The following is a 21,324-nucleotide window of genomic DNA, read 5'->3' as shown; positions in this document are numbered from 1 at the left end:
AAACGTCAATAATCTGGAAGAATCACAAATGTCATTTTCGGCAATGGAATATCTGGGAAGATTTTAATTTTTTTTTTGTTTTTCTTGAGAAAATCTTGGAAAAATATCGGTCTATTAAAAATATAATATATAAAACATAAAATATCAAAAAATTTAAAAAAGTTATCAGTAATATGAGATATAATATTGATAAGGCTTATATTATGATAGTACAAAATAAGTGATGAGTTAATTGGTAACATATTATTCAGTCAATCAATGATATCACATTGTATTAATACGTTTTTATATAATCCAGCAGGTAGACCCCCACTAGTTATACAACCATATCTTTGGGTTTTGAACTTGCAACGTCCCAACACAAGGTGACGTCCACTAACTGCTCCTATCAGACAAGCGGAGCTCCTGTTGGTACATTGTATTAATATATATAAATAGAAAAGTTAACCCTTTTTAAGAGGAAAAGTCTTTTTTTATATATATTTACAAAGAAAACAGCGTTCAGGATTAGAAACCTAGTCGTGCTGGCTTTGCCTGTCGTACTTAAGATCATTATCCTGACCATGTAAAACTCTATGAGCTTACCCCTCACCAATGTTGTCACTGTTGGTATCAACCCTCAATTGTTTGGCCACTGATAACATTGGTCATTAGGCTTTGGCTTGCACAAAGAGTGATAGCTGTGGGATTTGAACCTAGACCACCTGACTAGCGGCCTCTTCTCTTTCCTACGATCAATAATATAAGTGATTCCAGCGTGTATTTGGGTTTCCAATGTGCCAAGTAAGCACCTTTTGTGTCACGGAAAATGTCTATTTTCTGCGGATTGGCGTTCATTTCTACGGGGCTCACCATGACAACACAAACAGCGAAAACAGCCATTTTCACGGAAAACCCTCGACGAGCATGCCAAAATACACACTTGAGGTGGGTTTTTCGCGAAAACGGTTCCCATGATGGGAGGTAGATTCCGTTTTCGGCCGCAAGGGTTCCTTGACATGCAAACGCCCCTAACGTTGGGACTCTTGGGACTTTATTCATTGCATTGAATGTTTTTAACGTTGAGTATTGGGACTTGTTTGAAAATGTGCAGTTTAGAACTACGCCCCTTTAAAATGACACGATAATATCTCGAGAAAATCATGGTATTTTCAAAATAGGCAAGATTTTGAATATCTCACGATATTATCTGAATTATTACGTGCTGTAATATATCCCCATGATATCACGACATCCCAAAATCTAGGCGATATTTGTGAATATGATTATGCAATGAAGTTGACCTAATTTACCCTCATTGAGGGTGTGTTTGACCGCACCAAAAATACATCGGTGCCGAAAAAGTCAGTAGAAAAGGTTTGACTTCGAGGGTTCTGACTTTTTTTATGTGTTTTTAAAGAAAAAATCGCGTAAATTCAAAAAGCAGTTTGATAGCGTTGTGGGACACACGGTCTCTCTCTGTATATATATATATATATATATATGAGGGCAAAGACTAAAAAGAGATACACTTAATAAAGGTAAAATGGGTAGGTTTTTTTTTTTACCCAAGGGGTTTGGGTAGTTGGATGAGGCAGTCTAGATTCAAATCCCATGGGTGTCACCCCCGTGGGTAAGCCGAAGCTTGATGACTTCTTGGGGTTGAGGGGTAAGCTCTTAGAGTGTTGCGCCAATATGGACAGAGGTCTTTCTGCATGGGGCAGTTTTTTTGAGTAAAAATAAAAAAATATGGAGTAGTTTTTTAATAAATTATACATTACTTATGGTTAAATTAGTGGCTTGGTATGTATTTAGATAATTGAGGAGAAAAGTAGGTATGGTGTTGAATTCTAAAAATTTTGGGGAATGAATTTGAATTATGAAAATATGTTAAGCATTTTTTTGTAAATAACCCAAGCAAGGAGTCTTGTTTAAGAATTTTTAATGATCGAATATTGGACGTCATTGGTACTGTTTTGGTCCCCTTTTCCGCCAAACCTTTAACAATCTATTAATCATCATCATTGTGATCGTAACCCTATGCACGCCTTATCCCATTCACGGTCACCTCTCTTATCCATTTCATTTTTTTATGATCTATAGATAATTTATAAAATGAATCCAGACAAATCTAAAGTCAAGTCCCTTAGCTTGGGTCAGAGGTAGGGGTGCAAATGTACTAGATCCAAGAAGGTTATAGATGGATTCTGAATCCAAAATATATGTGATCATATTGGATTTGAAAAAAAAGAGAACAAAACAAGCTATTTCCATGTAAAAAAATGCATTAGGTTCGGATTTTGATTAGGATCAACTCCAGATCTAACTTAAAATGCTGACCAGAATCTGAAAGAGATCCGATTGAACATACCCGCGAGTCTGCATTCGGGTTTTACTTAAAGGATTCATATCTGAAAAACATGTCGAATTTCCAACCATATCCTATCCATTTGTAGCCATGGTCATAGGACCGATCACATGATACCTTTGGGTAATTGATCAAGGAGACCCAAGTTATATGAGACATGAGATAATTTAGATTTTTTTTTTATGATGAAGGAAAACCCTAAGGGAGAACCTGGTCAGTTAATGACACTACCACCCAGTCTTACATCCCCTAACCGGGATCAATCAATGGCAGCCCCCATGCGCCAGCCGGATTCAATCTTTGAGCCTTCAGCTTCAGGCAGCACCCCACTGACCACATTGGTAAACACAAAAAATTAAGATATCGAGATATTTCTCTGCAAACAAGTTGCCGTTTAAACTACGCTTGTCTAGGATGCATGCAACATATCCGGCCCAAGGGGGGTTGGCAAAGTGGGGTGGGGCCTTGGCCACTAGACGGGTGATCAAGGTTCGACTCCTATGGGTGTCTCCTCTCTGCTAAAGCCGATGCCTAGTATAGGTGCCGGGGGTGGGGGTCCTACTACCCTCAGAATTCTATGCTGCCGATACGATGATCGTAGGTGTGGCAGGTTGAGCCAGCGACCAAGTCTTCCTGTTAAGTGCAGTTTTTTTCAAGAGAGATGCCATTTTCTCCTTTTTTTTTTTTTCTTCTTTTTAATCATTAACATAAAAAGTGTTTTCTATATGCAAAAGTTTTGCTATAAAAGTAGAATACTTTTCAGCCAATCACACAAAGATGGCTTTCAACTAAACAACTAATACAGGTGTGCAGGTGCCTTTTGCTGATGAGTCTCTGCAAAAGTTTATGTGTCGATGACCCCCATCGAGGGGTTACCCATTTCTGCAAACTTTGTCATAAAAAAATAAAAAGAACACACTAAACTACTACTGACAAAAGAGATGAGCATTAAAAACACCACCACTCGTTGGAAGGTAAAGTGTGTCCATTTCAGAATGAGAAGATATTTTTCTTTATTTATCTGCCAAAGAAAATCGTATTGACAACATGAACAGGAAAAGCATAAGCTGGATCAATGGCTTTCAGTCCTGAGTACTCCAACAAGGAAAGACCTACTCATGGTGATAGCTAAAAATGAACACAAGATCCAGTGGATTCATCTCTTCCATTCTTCTATACTCTGAAAAAAAAAAGAGTGAAACCAATGGTAGTTTTTTTTTTTTTATAGTCAAGCTGAGGTTAGGCAGACCCCTAGGTTTTCATTGATGGAGTTAAAATAACTGTAAATAGAATCACCCATCCATGAGTGGAAGGTTTAAAAATCTAATACATTGTAGGCCATTAATTTGTCAACTCTTGAAATCTGACATACAAGTTAGAAAAAGATGATTTGAAGGTCAGTTTTTACTAAACTTAATATGTAGATCACATCTGAAGGGTCAGATGTGCAAAAAAAATAAAATTATTACATATTTTACTAGAAGGTTCCTTACCCACAAGCATAGCTAGGGCTGTCAATGGGTCAGGGTTGACCTAGACCAGACAATATAGAATCGGAAACCCAGACCCGCATAATTTTAAAAGTTTATCTTTATTAAAACATATATAAAATACTCGGGTCGGGTACCCGGCAAAAATGATAACCTAAACCCAGCTCACATATTGCTCTTGTCAGGTTCGGGTTGACCCAAATATTATTCGAGTCAACACTTTTCATGCCGATACCCAAAAATTTGGGTTCGGGTCGAGTTGGGTACCCAATACAAGCCGAACCTGTTGACAGCTCTAAGGGTAGCAAACATTACCCCCAAATTGAGACAAGTATATCGATTATTATTATTATTGGACAGATATGTTGGGGGTTAAGCAGACCCCTACCGGAGTACATAGATTGAAATTACAACTTGAAGATCCGATATAGGAGGGGAACCAATCCCGGGGTTTACCTTTCATACACGGTCACAGCCTAAACATGCAAAATGTGTGGGTTTCTTAGGAATGAGATTATGATCTTTGTGAATCCAAACAAACACCTAAATTCATTAAAAGAGTGGAAGAACCGAATAACTGAATGAGGTAGAGAATGGTGATGGTGATAACCATGGATAGCCGCTGAAACATTGGATACTATATTTTGTGTCGAGGATTCAACAACGATTCTTTCTGAAAGTTGCACCATCTCTAGTACCATGCATTACCCACTAGGGCAGCAAACAGATCGAATATATTTTGATATCCGATCCGAATCTGAGTCCAACATATTTTTTCCTGACATGAATCCTTTAAATAAAATCCAAATGTAGATTCGAATGGGATTCTAGTTTGGCATAAATTGAAAGGGTGAGCCAACATGAAGGACTTGAAAGCCCCCAATGGCTTAGGATATTATGCTAAAGGTCACGAACAGAGGTTTTTCATGAGGGCTTAGCAGCACCTTGCGCACAAAAACTTCCTCCTTCAACACTGACATTTTTCTTCCCTCAATGAGATGAGCCCTTTGCATTGAATGGAAGGGTAAGAGAATAGAGCTGGCCTGAAAAAAACGCTTGGGTGCTCTACGTATGATGTGGTTCAACCATCAATTTGGCTTTCATTGTGGATATCCTTTAGTGGGTGGTAAGTTAGGGTCTGAAGAAACTTTCTTTTTCCACTTTGGTTTGAATTAGTGCCCCTCATTTAGGGCTTTGGGTGTTCTAAAGAGTGGGTTCGTTGGTATTGAAAAACTGGGCAGAACCAAAAGAGATGCGAGAAAGACTCCTCAGCCAAGCCATATAAGCATCATATGCTTACATGAACTACTAAGTGTTATATATATATATATATATAACATAGAATATTTTTACAGGAGTCAAATTGTAATACTCCCAATTTTTTTGAATTTATGAATAAACTACTTTGACATTAATTATCACTGGTTGTTGTAATCAAAGTATTTATAGATAATATTTCAGTCGTTGGATCATTGAAATCATGGATCTGTGGTAATTAGTTTTTATTTAAAATTTTTTTAAGAGAGAAATCTAATTATCGAAGAAACTACTAAATTATTTAAGGATCTAGAAATTGTATTAGATCTATTAAGTGAACCCATTCTAAATTGAGTCTGGATCAAACCTAAATTAAAGTGAGTTATGAACATACTTAAAAATCTAATTTATGTCATATACAATGGTGTCCACATCAAAAATTCAAAGAGAACGAAAGTGATTTTATCAAAATTTGAGTTCGTACGAGTCCTAAGCATGCCCGACAATTCCAAGGGTAAAATTATAATTTTACTAGTTTATTTTTAGAATTTTACATATGAGATTGAATTTGTATCGAAATTTTAAAAAGAACAGTCTTGATTTCACAAAAACCAGAGTTATAATGCATCTAAAGCGCTCATGGCAAGTTTTAGGGGCATAGTGGTAATTTTACCAAATTTAAAAGACAAATATGATATGAAGGTCATAGTTGTTCCACTCTATGTTGACCAGATTCAGTCAAACCCCATATAACTCTTGTTTAGTTAAAAACATATCGTAAATATAGCTTAGGGGTGAAATAAAATTTTCACTAAGGACTTATTTAGAAAAGGTAACTAAACTAACCTAGCTAACTAGACTAAAAAGTAAACTAACCTAGTTAGATCCTAACTAACTAGCTTCTCAAAACCATGAGACAACACATAGTTTTGAGCTTCTTGTTTTAAAAGGAGAAAGGTTTATCCTTCAAAGCGGCAACTTGATCTTGCCACTTGACAAGATCTCCTTGCCTCTTACCTCCTATAAATACCCCCCCCCCTTCCCTATCTCCCTTTTCCCTCGTTCTCAACTTAGCCCTCCTCTCTCACTCTCTTGCTTTCCCCTCTCTCCTCTAGCCCTATAGTCGTACCCCCATTTGGTGGTTCTCCTCCCCTTAGCCACATTCTCTCTTCTTCACTTAACCACCTTCCCTTCTAGCAAGGCTAGCTCACATTTCCCTCCTAGCCACTAGGTTAACTCAATCCTTAAGTTCATACCTAGCTAAGTCCTTTGTCTGAACTTAGCCCTAGCCTAGCCTACCTTCCCTTAAAACCCAACCCGATTTGAGCCCTAAGCCTTGACCTACTTAGCCCCCTCCTAAGTACCTCCGATTTGACCAACACCCTACTAGGCTTGGCTTGACTTGGCTCCACCTTCCTCCACCCTACCTAAACTCTGCCCAAATTAACTTAGCACAACAAGGTTTAAGTCTATGAACCTCCTTCGACGAAGTTACGCCTCGAAGGAATCACCAAAGTCTTCAAAAGGAAATTTTTCCAAGTTATTTTGAAATTTTTTTGCTTCTATTGACAAACGTTCCGAGGTAGGGTCTCTTCCTACCAAATGTTCATAAAATTATATTGTTTGACTTTATGATTGGTTGTTTTATTTGATTAATGCATAAGTGCAAATTTTTTTTAGAAAATAAATCTTTTATAAATATTTTTCAAGAAAAATAAATATTTTCAAGCAAATGGTTATATTACAAGGAAAAATAATATTTTTAAGGAGATAAAATATTTTTGCATATATGATATTACAAGAAAATGTGTTCGCACATATATGCTCATATATTGTTTTATACTCACATGCATTCATTTACATGAAAAATCATGATTTTCATGCAATAAATAAATAATTCAATTATATTGCTAGGGTTTGTGAAACCTGACGAGTCATACATATATGTAACTACGTAAGGGTCATTTATGGCTCAAAATGGAGCCAAGGTTCAAGAAACATATACTGTGTGATTTATGACATATTAAAAACATAAAAATTATGTCAAATGTGACAATTGGACCAGCTTGAATAGGTAAGGTGCTAAAAAAGGTCAAGAGTGTCAGAGCAACACTGAAAGATAAAATGATCCATACACACATACCTAAAGTGATATCCACCTTCACATGCGCATACTCGAAAGTATACAGAGCTTTCACTGAATGAGAGAGAACATATAACTGTGTCATAAAACATTGGCTACCCAAATGGGGTACGCAGGCCATCGGTGCCCTGAAAAGCACAAGAGGCAGACACAATAATAAAATAATGACTAAGAAAGAAAAGCTCTTTATTCTCCATTCAAAGCTTGGCCTACCTTTAAGAGGGTAGAAGGTACAAACTCTGATGGATACTGTTGTTAATATATCCCTCGAGTGGTAATGACTTGACATCTCTGGCCATTGGAGATACAGGACATGATCTACCACAGATGAAATGTAGGTAGGTAGTTTTCATACTTCTTCATAAGGTTAGGGTGCATTCTTGTTTTTGGCCTAGGGTGGACTTCTCTCCTGATTATTGAACCGCCCCCTGTAGAGTCATATAACTAATTAGTCATGCGAGATATTAAAATATATAGCATAATAAACCCTCGCACGGTCTCAACTGACTCAAAGTTTTTCCTGTGAGTACCCACAGTGAGAGTTAATTATCAAAATATAATTATTGCTTAAATTAATTATAGTGTTATTGTACTTAAAACATGTTTCTTTCTCTGATTAAAGCATGCATATGTTTATGAATTGTGACATCTCAATAGTATTTTACTATGACATCTGAATTTTCTATTCACTATATTAACATTTCTGAATCATGTTTTTTCTTATATCCATTATACATCATCTAAAACATTGTGTTATAAATGTTAAATGTTATACTTTTACTTAGAATTAATATGGATCCCTAGTAGGCTTTCATAAGTCTGACACATTTTATGAGCAGATTATTGTAGTTGAAAAAATATGATATAGCTATGGAGCAGATGCGGAATGCTGTGGCACTGTCGATGAGCCAATCATTTTTCTTTCTCGGGTACTGAATTCATACACATGACATTATATTGGTTTTATAATATTTTAAATGATACATCATTCTTTTAAATAAAAGTATTTTATCTATGTTATATTATTTTTTTGTAATTCAGTATATCGTTTTGAGTTAAACATAACCTGCCCGAGGTTTTGAATCCCTATTAAAAAATGTTTCCGCTAACAATTTTAAAAAGTCATTTTTTTTAAAGGGTCTGAAAGCCTGAGGCATTACACAAATTGTGTTTGACTCATTTCATTTAGGGACAAGCCGAGCTCAACGTGAACACAAGCTAAGTTACAAACTCAATCCACTAGTAAACGAGTCAAGCTTGAACATGCCCAATTCAATTTGTTTGGCTCGATTACCAGCCCTACATACATATACCTTAACATTTTGAACTTTTAGCATAATGACAGTCAAGCCTTATACTAGTTTCCTTAAAATTTTGAACTTTTAGCAAAAATGATAGGAGCCTTATACTAGTTTTAGTGTACTTATGCAGCAAAATATTATGCTTATAATTCTAGATACACAACACTATAAAACACAAACAATATCAACTATTGGTCAATCTCAGGCATAAGAAAACCATTTCATCACCAGACTTTTACGATCTCACAAATCCATATCAGCAACATTAAGGTCAAGACAACAAAAATCTTACCAAAACAACAATTTATATATAAACTAGCAATATCAAATAACATAGTGATCTCAAGATGCTATCACTACAACAAAAGATGGAATCAACGGCAGTCTTGAAAAAATGCCACTATTGATTAAAAAAAGTGGCAAGTTGGGGAAGCTGCTACAGGGTACCTAAGTTTAAAACTGCCGCTAAATCGATCCTCACCTTCAAAACTGCCGCTAAATGTATGGTACCTAGGAGACTGCCGCTAAATGTATGGTACCACTACAACGAAATTTACGTAGTGGCAGGTTAAAAATTGCACTATATCTCCTTTTATTCTCAACCCTCACCCTCTATTTCCCCAAAAAACAAATTTGCCGCGTCTTTCTTCCTTTCTTCGTCCTCGCTCCTTCACCCTTTCTCTGTCCTCGATCTTCACCAAGTTTCTGGAACCCGTTGACGATCGCGCTTCCCCATACCTTCTCCCCGTTGTTGTCTTCACAGACTTCACCCCCCCCCCCTTTCCCCCTCTTCTCTCTCCCTCGGTTTCTTTCTCCATTCCCACACGCGGAAATCCCTCTCCTCCAAACCCATCCTTCGATCCGAAGGAACCATGGATTGATTCGTCGACGATCGCGCCTTCTCCATGCAGATCTGAGTTTTCTGCCCCGACGTCTTGGTTTGGGGATCTCAGATCGTGGCGGAGAGATGGCTAAGGTTGCGAGAAATTGGGAGCGCCTGGTCAGGGCTACCCTAGAAAGCGAGCAGCTGCAGAGCTCCCGGCGGGGGTCTCTAGGGGAGTCTGTCGGGATCGCGTCCGCGTCGCTTGAGAAGAAGACTAACATCGAGGCGATTCTACAGGTAGCGAACGCGATCAAGGACGAAGATCCGAATATCGTGAGGATCCATTAGCTCTTTTTATTCTCCTTGTCCTTTTTTTTTGTTCAGGAGCTAGGCAAACTTTAGATTTGAGCACAACATGTTTTTGCTGGGTAGGATATCAGAAGAGTTCTGTATTGCAGGCTGGCTTACGTAAAGTTGCGGGTGTTAGATTTGTGTTGAGTCCATGGCTACATAGAAGGTTTGAGACCGACATTCATTTATAGAGTTGGTTGTACTTACTTTCGGAATTATTAGTGCATGTTTAAGCCTTTTGGTTGCTTAAATGTGTTACATAGCGAAGTGAAGAGTTTTGTGAGGTGGCGGGTGAGTCCTTAAGCCATAGCCCATGTTCTTCATGCAGTTTTTCATTGAATTGGTCTCTTTGGTGGTTCTATCTTGATTCTGCTTGAATCCATTATGCATCTACATATTATTGGCAGTTCATCCGCCCTGTTTGTTCATCCTCAGAGGATGAGCATCGCTCATCCAAAAATATTGGAGTCAGCATTTTCAGATGATACAGGTGTGCCTGGCATGTCTTTTTATTCATTCCCACATAACTAGAATTTGTAGCTTCATTAACTCATTCAGTATTTTTCTTCATTCATGGATAATTTAGTTCTGTTACCTGTTTGTTTGAATTTTGCAAATTTCTTTCAGTAGTTTATCAATGCTAGAGTGAATGCTTATACTTTGGGTTGTACTGATGAAGGCTTGCGAAAGTAACTTATGGACATGAAGGGCTCTGGATTGCATGTAGAAGGGGTATAGGCTTATGGTGGAACAACAAGCTTGAAGTCTAAGGTCTTCTCTGACGAGGTCAGATTACATGCCAGACATAAGGCATGTAGAAAGGATACAGACTTATGGTGGAACAACACGCTTGAAGTCTAAGGTCTTTTAAATAATTGCACTTTAAAATGCTTCTTGAATTACCAAATTATGATATTAGGTTGTAGAGGTTCGAGGGATAACCCCTTTAAGCTACAACCCAATTGCCTAATGGCGCAGAAGTGGGATTTGGATGTTTATTAATCTATATTTTGAAAATTTTCAACTTCTCTGTTGTGAACAAATTGGATTTATAAACAAATGCTAAATACAATGTTTAACAAGGGAAAAAGACCCTTATGATATGGTTGCTTATTGCAGGAAGCTTCGACAACTAGATAGAGGAACTGCTAGTGGTATATTGCACCATGAAGGGACTGAGAAAAATGAGGTAAACATGCAAAATTCCATAGTTGGCAAACCCAGTGAGTCGACTCGGGAATCGCCCGAGTTGACTCGGATCAGACCCCTAATGGGTCACCGATTCAGGTTACTGATCCTAATGCCGATTATAATTTTTATCATGTATTTTATGATTTTAATGCACAATTCTTATATAAAGTCACTTGTTATGAAGAATCTAATATAGGGAGCTGCAGAGAGTTTTGGATCATGATGCCAGCGATCACCCTTACTGGAAATGGATTGAAAATTATGCCTATGAAAGTTTTAAGGTTAGTATGATCTATTTTAACAGATTTTTAAGTTTTCTATATCTGGTTAATTGCTTGTTGATATTGTTATTATAATATCAGAAATGGTATGTTGTGGAAAAGCTTTTTTCCTGCTCCTTTAGCTGACTTTTCTCACCTCCTCTCTCTCTCTCTCTCCCTAGACAATGTAGACATCAACTCGGCAGACAGAGGAGTTGCTTGACAAACTCAGTGTTTCATCAATAAGGGAACACTTGCATCATGCAAAATGCTCACTAATACTGTATATGTGTAGTTGGAAAAGTCCTGATTTTTGTCTATACCATAGAGGAGTTTGACCATAACTACCATTCAAGATTTACACAGAAAAATATTGCCACCTTGAAGAAACAAGTGTTTGTTTAGGTTGTTTTCTTTTGGGAGTTGTCTATGCCACAAAATCCTAGTTCTAATTTGTCAACAATCCTTGATCTAATAGAATGCATGATCTTTGCAGATTTCATGAGTTTCATGATGATTTTCTTTATTTTGTTGTGATATGTAGAAGATAAGTGGCTAATGTTAAAAATTCTAAACATCAGCTTCAAACATATGAAATTAGCAGATCAATTATCATTGCTGGTTTGGAAACTATTTATTCTGCGTAAATATGAACCATTGTGATATATTGGTTTTAATTTTATCGTTTTGAGTATAAACATTGACATGTGATGGCATTTTTGTCTTATCTATGTGAATTTGCTTCCTTGTTTCATTTAAATAGTCATTTTCCTTTTTTGCTTGATGTTTTGATGATTGATGTTCTTCTTGCAGGATATATCAAGATGCCTCTTATGGATTCAACGTCATCATCAAACTTGGCCTGCCAACTGATCCTTTGGCGAAACCTATTGACATGCTCATGCTCAACAAGCTAAAAGAATCTTATTGTAGAATTGTGAGCACTTTATGTTGTCTGTTAGCTTTTAGTAGTCATTTGTCTATCTTATGGGTAAGTGTAGTATGTAATTCATATTGATTTAATCATCATTCTGTTTTCAAACTAAACAAATTTGTATTTCATTCTCGAAAACTTCTGTATGAGACAACTAAGAGCTAATTTTGTTATTTTTCTTGAATGACCTTATTATGTTGATTGACTGGCTTGTGATTGTATTAGAGTTTTTTGGCTCTACTTTTGCTGGATTTTCAGCAGGTTCCTATGGTTGGAGAAATTTAATCAGTCAGTGGGGATTCAAGAGGAAATAGTGACACTTTATAGTAAATTTATTTTTAAAAAATGTTTAGGTTGGAAATAGTGGCAGCTTTGGAAGATTGCCATTAGTGGCAGTCTGCAATCGCCACTGTTGAGTCAACAGTGGCAGTTTATAAGAGCTGCTATACCTTCAATGGCAGTTTAAACTGTCACTGTATGTACTAGTGGCAATTCAAAGCAGGCCTGAAGTAGGACCTATAGTGGCAGTTGTAAATGCCACTGTAGGGTAACGACAATTACCTAATGCTGCTATAGGTAACCTACAGTGGCAGTTATACTTGCCGTTGTAGATAAAAAAATGTCACTGTTATCAAACAATGACAGCACCTACAGTGCCATCGGTGAACTGGCGCTGTTTGCTTCAGTGGCATTTACACGCAGCCTTTATGGAGCTCACTAGTGAAAGGCACCCGGCCACCCGCACACTAGGTGGGAGTTGCACCTAGGACGAAGAGGTCAGCACCTTCTCCCCAAGCCCACTACCACTCAAGCGACTTGCCACCAGCCCATCAATGAAATAGAAGTGTAAAACAATATAAAAAATCACTTATCCTACTGATCTCCAAACATCTGAAACCAGAGACAACATTCTTCATGGACATGGAAAATACATAAAACCATCATATTTAGGCATTTTATGTGATACTAACATCAACCATCTTCCTTTATTCAGGCTTGGGACTGGTACTAGTAGGATTGAAACCCTCCTAATGACAGAGTTAGATGTGCAAAGGATAATATGCCCAAAAACTCACACAGCATAAGTTTCTAGACTCCATACCATAACAATTTTTTGACCCATATTTTTTTTAGTTCACATTTTCATTGAAAACCAAAAGTAAAGAAAGCATGTTAGAAGAATTAACTGCCACAGCGGGGTTGCCCGCATGGCCAGCAGGGTGGTTGTGAGGGTTCTGAGTTGAAGGCACCGAATCAAACCCTACTGAAACACGGGTGTGTCTGTAGAGTTGGGTTCCATTCATCCCTATCTTCGTACCCTTCTTTGTGATTTCATTGATGCAAGTCGTTTTGATTAAATAGGACTCCATAGATGTGATTTGCATCATTCATTTAGTAAAGATTGATATTTAAGTTGTCAAAATACAACTTGTATACATAAAATTTTATGATTTACAAAATCATATTTTTTCATCAACAAAATATGATTCAATGATCTATTCTTATTAAATTGACCATGCTGAATCCACCTATAATGTCAAATTTGATCACAACTTGCATCATAATATTTAAGAGAGGTATGAACATAGGGGATGAGTGGAATTGAACTCGTGTCTGTAGCTTTCAGAGGTGGGCCACGATGGTCGTGGGGCCCCACCCGGGGTTTTCCTCGCTCTAGCGATGGTTCCTCATCACAAAAAGAAGAATTAAAGATTCATTGAAATCAGCCCTATGAAAGTAGAAATCCACCAATATATGAAAATTCACATGAGAAATGACGCGACTGAGTAATCACAAGGTCAAATTAAGTGAACTTGCCTTCATTCATAAGAAATGGTGAGAAACTAGACTTAGCTTCTTTGAGGCACTCTAACAATCACTTGTGCAGATATTGTTTTGCACACCATTTCTTGCTTCAAATTCTCAATCTACGTAGAGTAATTTCTTCAAACAATTGAAATGCTTGCATTTAGTTAGAGAGCAAATGGTCATGCTACTCGAGAACTCCCACCACCAAATTGCGGTCCGCAGGGCAGTGGCAATCCCCACCTGCAGGCTGCATCAAGCTCAACATCCATAGCGTTTTCAATCGAGTTTGGAAAGCTGGATACACGCTTAGGGTCCGTTTGCATGTCGCGGAAAAGGAGAGTTTTCTGCAGAAATGCATAAGCACCCATGCTATTTTCGTGGACCCCACAATGCAACACAAACATGGGAGCTGCTTTCCTCGGAAAGCAGCCCTCATTTTGCACGCTGGACCTCTCTTTCCACCGATTCAGTTTCCGTGGGGGCGGTCCCATATTCTTAGAGGAAGCAAGGTGTGCATTTAAGTCTCTTGTCCAAATATAAGGTAGACGGAGTGTTTGAATCCCCTGTCCAGTTTGTCCTGGACACAGTTTTTTTAACCTGTCCTATCCCCACCGTTCTCAGGAGAAGGAGGGGGGGTGGGGGGGTCTGTACAAAAAAGTAAAAAAAAAGCGTCCTGGATGTGTCCTGCAGTTTGATTGCGGGCACATCATTCGACCGAATAATCGGACAGTAAAAAGCTCAGATTTGGGTCGATACTAGATCCAAATAATCGGATGTTGCTATGGATTTAAGTGCAGATGATATAAAGCTCATACCAAGTCTGTTTTTTTTTTCACATGTAATCAAATTTGAATATGAAAATATGTTGGATTTGGTAGCATAAAATCAAAGCCATATCCTCATCCGATTACGATCGGATATAGTTTTGGTTTATCAAATCGGACTAAATGAAATCAGAATTGAACGGACAGTGGATAAAATCCTATCCCTAATTGGAAGCCAGATCCATATTGCTATACACAGTCTACAGACCCCTGGTCTAGTTGTCCATGGCCGTAGATTCAGTTGAGTCTAAACCTAGTTTTCATCCGGGTCCATCCAGATCGGACCCACTGGTTATCCATTTTTTTGTAAATTGGATAATAGAAGATCCTGGAAAAGTAATTCCCCACCTTAAAACCCCAGAATTCCTCGTGCCTTTGCAAAAGCGATATATAAGAGAGAGAGAGAGAGAGAGAGAGAGAGAGAGAGAGAGACCGCTGTTTGGTCGGAGAGATGGCACTGAGGGCAGCAGCAGCAGCAGCAGCAGCTAGGACGAGCGGTTTCCGGCGCCTGTTCTCCTTCTCCTCCTTCTCTCCTTCTCCTCCGGCCACCCCTCCGCCGCCTCCGGCAGAGCCCTCCACCAACCTCTTCGTCTCAGGTACTCCTCTGTCGTCCCTCGCTTTCGATTTCCGTTGTTTCTGCGCCTGGCCGTTGGAACAACGAACACCCATCTTTCAGTTTTTTCGATTTGGAGTGATTGATGATTGATGGTCATTTTGGGTTGTGGAGATTGGGGCTCTAGTTGCTGGTTTCTTGCTCGTTTGTTGGTGTTTCTTGGGAAAGATGGTTCTTTTATTTGATTTTGCAAGCGTGCGAATGATTTTGTATTCGGGAAAGTGTGAGATTGATGTAGCATGCTGGTGGTGATCGTGCTTGGTCACGAACTCATGAACTCGGTTTTTTTTTTTTAATGTTTGGGTTTCAGATTGCAGGTGGTTTTTCATCTATTTGTTTCGGTTTTAGCTTGTAGTTGGTGGTTTGTTATTTGACTATAGCTGTAAAAATATGACCTTTGCCCACTTAGCTTACTTAGATGGTTGGTGGTTTCCCTCTTTTTCCCTTGTGCTGTCAGCTTAGAGTGGGTTCTTCACACGGACTTCAGCAGGCAATTGAGTGCTAAATAGTCATTATTGAAGAGTTCTGGTTGCAATGAAAGTATGTTGGTTGAGCTGAGGATTTTTAGCACGGTTTCTGTTTATGTTTTGGACAAGTTGTTGTCTTAAATAATGCATCTAAATGCAATCCTCTGGTCTCCCTTTGAGAGAATCAATGATTGCTTAGCAGTGCCTCATAAATATCCGTGCTTTCTTTGCTTTTAAGAAATGAATTTTATAATCTGGAAAAAGATAGTATTAAATTGTTTCTTCCCTATAGCTGGTCGGAACTATCATATTCTTTGATTCTGCAATAAATTTTCATTTCATTTGACTGTAGCTTTAAGTTCCACATAGGGCTCTAAACGGGAATCATTGGCTCTATAAGCCTTGAAGAGGACTCAAACCTCCACGCTCATGGGATTTTGAATATCACGTGTGTACCATTTCACCATCAAGGCATCTTGAAAGTGAATCTTATTCCATGAATATGATATCTATCTCGAATGATATATAGAATATATGATAAAGATGGAGTGCTGGAATATTTCTATCGATTGATTATATAGGGCCAAGTCGGGCATCGAATTACTTCGATTTGAATTATCTGGAGGATTCAATAGAAGCCCAAAGAAGTGAATATGGTACCCAAATAATAATAGATATGTAAAATGCGGGTCCAATTACACCTCTTTCTAATCCTAAATATAATGTAACGATGTGGGGATCCATATCTGTATCTATTTACATACATTCTAATGATCCCTTATCATATCATAATGAGAATGTACATCGGTTGGAAATGGAAAATGACATTGCTTTATCTCTTCTCCTTTGATCTTCAAGTTCCACTGTTCACTGTTGGTTCAAGTAGAAATAAAAGCTCTCTTGTCAACCTATGCATTTTTTTTCTTCTTCCAATGCATGTCACTAATCATCTGTTCTAGTCTTAACCCCTAAAATTCATCTTAAATAAGCATATCCGTTGCATCTTATTTCGTATCAGGAACAAAAGATATGTTAGGGTGTCCGTGTGAATTCCCATTGATCTTGGGGAAGGGCAAAATGCAAGGGTGGTAACCTTGTTAGCGGAAAGAGATGGTACAACGGTCCCTTCAAAAATGAGTATTCTTATTTCTGCATATATCATTGTTAATGGTGACAATGATTGGGTACAGCTTGATGTGGGTGACTGAAGAAGCAGATAAAGTTTTCAATAAATGTGTATTTTGTTTTTTTTGTTTATGTTTATGTTCAAGTGTTTAAATTGTAGTATCCTCATAAAGTGAACTCAGTTTGGTTCAGTAAAGAGTCCAAGAGTAAAACTAATATAGGTTGATACAAGGCAATTTATTTTCAACTGCAAACCATTGTATCTTCTATGGATCCAGTTATCTTTTGACCTAACTTTAACACCATTGTTGCAAATCCGGTGATCCGACTTGGGAATCTCCCAAGTCGGATCGGATCACCCACTAACTGGGTCACCGATCCTGGCCTGTCCTGGTTTAACCAGGATCAGCTGACTCAGTGAGTCGCCAATTGAGTCTTGAATAGTCCGATTCAGGACTGAGACACGACAAGGCGATTCAGTCCCGATTCGCCGAGTCGTCTCGGATTTTTGTACCGGCTTGTTTCGATACAAACCTGTTCAACACTTTAAAAGGGAAATTTGTTCTCTCTCACCCCTTCTCGAACCCTAGCCATCGAACGGTGATGGCCGGCGACCATCGACGATTGCCAGCAGACACCGTCCATCGCTGGCAGACAGGTGCTCTCTCTCTCTCTCTCTGCGAGGTGAGCTGAAGCCCCTCTCTCTCTCTCTCATTGAAGCAAGGCTCTCACTCTCTCTTTGCCTTGTCTCTGTTATGGCCTTGGGGGCCATAGATTTCTTTGTTTTTTGTCGATGGGGGTTTCCCACTTTACTTGTAACGCAGTGTGCACATTGCACATTATTGGGGGTTTATTTTGTTGTTCACAGTACACAATCCCACACTACACACACAACATGGTACACAAAATGGTGAAACCCCCCCAACAATGTGGGGTTTCCTTGTTCATTTTTTTACTTTTTCCATTTTATTGTTGTTCTTATGTATGTGCAGCTATGAAGTTTATTTTTTTATGCTAATATTTTGTAGTTTCTATTCTTTGATGCTTTGATTTAGTGAATTTGATGTTTGGGGTTTGATTATTTGCTTTCACATTGTAGAAAACATAGTGTTATATTCAATATTTAAAAAATTAATGTATAATTTAAAAAATTAATGTATAATTTAAAAAATTAATGTATAATTTAAAAAATTAATGTATAATTTAAAAAATTAATGTATAATTTAGGTCCTAATCCATCCGAGTTACCGAGTCGACCTGCTGACCCGCGAGTCAGGGATCGGGCGGTCCGAGTCTGAGTCACGGGTTTGCCAACTATGTTTAACACAGTTAGTTCTTACGTGAATTTTAATATGATCCAATAAACCCCTTGTGTAGCTGAAAGACATCGATGCAAGCTGCATCAATCCAATCTGACTCTATAGATGCCTTCTGCATGGCCTGTTTGGTAGGAATCACATAAAACACAAATTTTTGAGTCATGAAATTTGGTGGATCGGGTGCCATTGATTTTTACTCTTGAAAAATCTGATTGCAATTATGTTCACATGATCCAAAACCCATTCTCTGGTAAAAATCCATGTAGATTACATCTGTTGGGTCAGGTCTACCAAAAAATTGTACTAGATATGATGTCAATAGCACCATGTCCAGATATCACACACACACACACACACACACACACATATAGTTAGTTCTACTTTCTTCCTGCAAATTGATTATACAATTGGTTGTCATGCTGCTACAGTAAGTTGTTATGGCTACTCATACATTATTGGTGCAAGATTGTTCTATTTCCTCACTTAATCTCACTGGATTTGCAGGGCTTAGCAAGCGTACCACAACTGAGAAACTTAGAGAAGCATTCTCCAAATTTGGTCAAGTAATCAACGGTGTGTTCTCATTCTGCTTATTCTTGGAAGATAATTAAAAATAATCTGAAATGGTTGAAAATAGTAATAGTACTTGGATGCGTATGTCTTTGCAGCAAGAGTTGTCACAGACAGGGTTTCTGGATATTCTAAGGGATTCGGTTTCGTTAGATATGTCACCATAGAGGAAGCTGCTGAAGGAATAAAAGGAATGGATGGAAAGGTGAGATCAAACTGAATCAAGCCTACAGAATTTGTGTTTTTGTGAAGATAAATAAAATGAAATATCAAAATTTTCTTCTTTATAAATCAAAAGAGTATCGTTTGTCTTATGTATACTGAAATTTATATGTATTTAGAGAAGAGGGAGGGGGATTTGGTTAATGTATTTGTTTGTACAAACTGCAATACTAGGTTGTTAGCGATTCAGTTGATCTCTTTCCCTTAAAACGAGTTTGGCCTTTGATTTAAGATTCATAATCAACACATGTCACCTAGTTACAAAAAGTAATGATATAATATGAAGCTTATCATTTGGCTTTCTTCTTTGCAGTTTCTCGATGGCTGGGTTATCTTTGCAGAGTATGCAAGACCTAGACAGCCTACACCGCCTCCTGCTAATGAATCCCCATCAGGTTCCCTTTAAGGTGAAATTGGTAAAAGAAACATGAGTTTTTAGTGGACTCATGCGAACTGTTTTAAACTGCTGGTTTGCTTCGGCAGTAGGTGCTTCATCATGATTGGCAGAAAGCTGGTTAATGATGGAAAAGTTTTGGAGTCCAGAACTCGGTGAGTGAAAAGTTAGTGAGAATTAGGAAATTTGGTTATATTTAAGTAAAAAAAGATTGGATGGTGATTCATAATTACAATTGTTGTTTGGATTAAACATTCTAGATGATGATACACAGTCTTGGAGAATATGCGAAGGACACTAGCTTATGAATGCATGGTTGTCTGTTCTGAACAATGTGTTGGATCTTTTTGCAAAGTCCAAAACATGGTCACAAGTATTCAGCAATAATTTGAAAACTTAAAAACCATATGATCCTAATCATTCGTGATATTTTCAAATTTTTGTCTGATCCTAAAATATCATGTTATTAACACTTCCTTCTAAATTTCGTACATTTTATATATTTTATACTTTCATATGTTCAGTTCTCTAAATTTTATATATGTTGACATTTTTCCTGAGACTCCGAAACATGTAATTTGTTTCAAGTTTTCCCCCAAAATCAAGAAAATCCGAAGACACACATGCATGTGCCCACGTATACTCTATTTGTGTTTGTGTGTTCAAAACCATTAACGATGAAACATGGCATGGTTGACCTCCCCTGACCTCTATATTGTTCCATCTGCATCCACCATTTGGCTGCAGCTCGCTGGGAGTGCCTGCCTATGGGTCAGGCACAAGTTTACACATTTTTTGATGTCATTACTAGTGAGTAAAGGAAAAAAGACTAATAAAACATGAGAGAGAGAGAGAGAGAGAGAGAGAGAGAGAGAGAGAGAGAGAGAGAGAGAGAGATTGCAGTGCATACTTATTCAATACAGCACTAACTTATATGTAGCCCATGCTCTCCTATATACTTCCTAAAGCATGTACAGTAATTCACAGGCTTACGGTCAACAATGTCCACAAAACTTCGGGTAGCCCCACATAGTGATCAGGAGGATACCAGTTTGTCACATTTACGAATATGAGATCACATTGTAGGCCACAATTTTAAAGTTTATCACAAGAAAAAAGCATTCTCTTTTTAAACTAACTTTGTAGAATAAAACCTTTTGCCAACATCATGTTCTCTTTGTAGAAGATGCACCGAACCCTAGAGAGAGAGAGAGAGAGAGAGAGAGAGAGAGAGAGAGAGAGAGAGAGAGAGAGAGGACTCGATACTTGTTATTAGGGTCTCTCTCTATGTTAAATAGAGAGAGGCTTAAAGAAATAATTACAGCCAAGTCCATAATAAAGGCAAAATTACAAATAGCATTAAATATAAAAGAACGTCACTTAAAACACCTGTCTTCAACACTCCCCCTCAAGCTGGAGCATAGATATCAATCATGCTCAGCTTGTCACAACATTTTGAGAAATTTGGTCTAGCAAGAGGTTTTCTAAACATATCTGCAACTTGGTCTTCCGACTTTAGATATCTGGTAGTGATATGACCAACTTGAACCATATCCCTTACATAGTGGCAATCAACCTCAATGTGCTTTGTTCTCTCATGAAATACAAGATTGTTCGCTATATATGTTGCAGCTTTGTTATCGCACATCATGGTCATGGGAGAGGAAACCTTCACCTGAAGATCATGAAGAACAATACGAACCCACATCAATTCAGCAGCTGTTTGGGCCATAGCCCGATATTCTGATTCTGCACTCGACCTATAAACCACATTTTGTTTCTTACTTCTCCAAGAGATCAAGTTGTCTCCCAGAAACACACAGAATCCTGTGGTAGATTTTCTATCCACTACAGATCCTGCATAGTTAACATCAGAATAGGCCA

General features: G+C 38.0%; 1 protein-coding gene and 1 long non-coding RNA gene across 3 annotated transcripts; both read left to right on the top strand.

Moving 5' to 3' along the window:
• The first annotated feature begins 10,398 nt into the window (after positions 1–10,398).
• On the top strand, positions 10,399–12,284 carry LOC149844464 (uncharacterized). The gene is made up of 4 exons (XR_016430402.1): positions 10,399–10,574; positions 10,832–10,901; positions 11,088–11,184; positions 11,977–12,284. It is a non-coding gene; the product is annotated as an uncharacterized LOC149844464 (long non-coding RNA).
• A 2,863-nt stretch (positions 12,285–15,147) lies between these two features.
• On the top strand, positions 15,148–19,743 carry LOC149844463 (organelle RRM domain-containing protein 2, mitochondrial-like). Of its 2 annotated transcripts, XM_089997228.1 has the most exons (5): positions 15,167–15,326; positions 18,759–18,827; positions 18,923–19,029; positions 19,360–19,453; positions 19,530–19,743. In XM_089997228.1, exons 1-4 carry the CDS (start codon positions 15,182–15,184, stop codon positions 19,450–19,452), a joined length of 414 nt encoding a protein of 137 aa, XP_089853354.1. In that variant the 5' UTR covers positions 15,167–15,181; the 3' UTR covers position 19,453; positions 19,530–19,743. The 2 variants fall into 2 exon arrangements, with proteins under 2 accessions (XP_089853353.1, XP_089853354.1); XM_089997227.1 differs by having other exon boundaries at positions 15,148–15,326; positions 19,360–19,743.
• The last annotated feature ends 1,581 nt before the right edge of the window (positions 19,744–21,324 follow it).

The sequence above is a fragment of the Nuphar pumila genome, chromosome 2 (genome assembly GCF_984573655.1).
Source record: "Nuphar pumila chromosome 2, dmNupPumi1.hap1.1, whole genome shotgun sequence".
NCBI lineage: Eukaryota > Viridiplantae > Streptophyta > Magnoliopsida > Nymphaeales > Nymphaeaceae > Nuphar > Nuphar pumila.
This window is presented reverse-complemented; position numbering and strand designations above follow the sequence as displayed.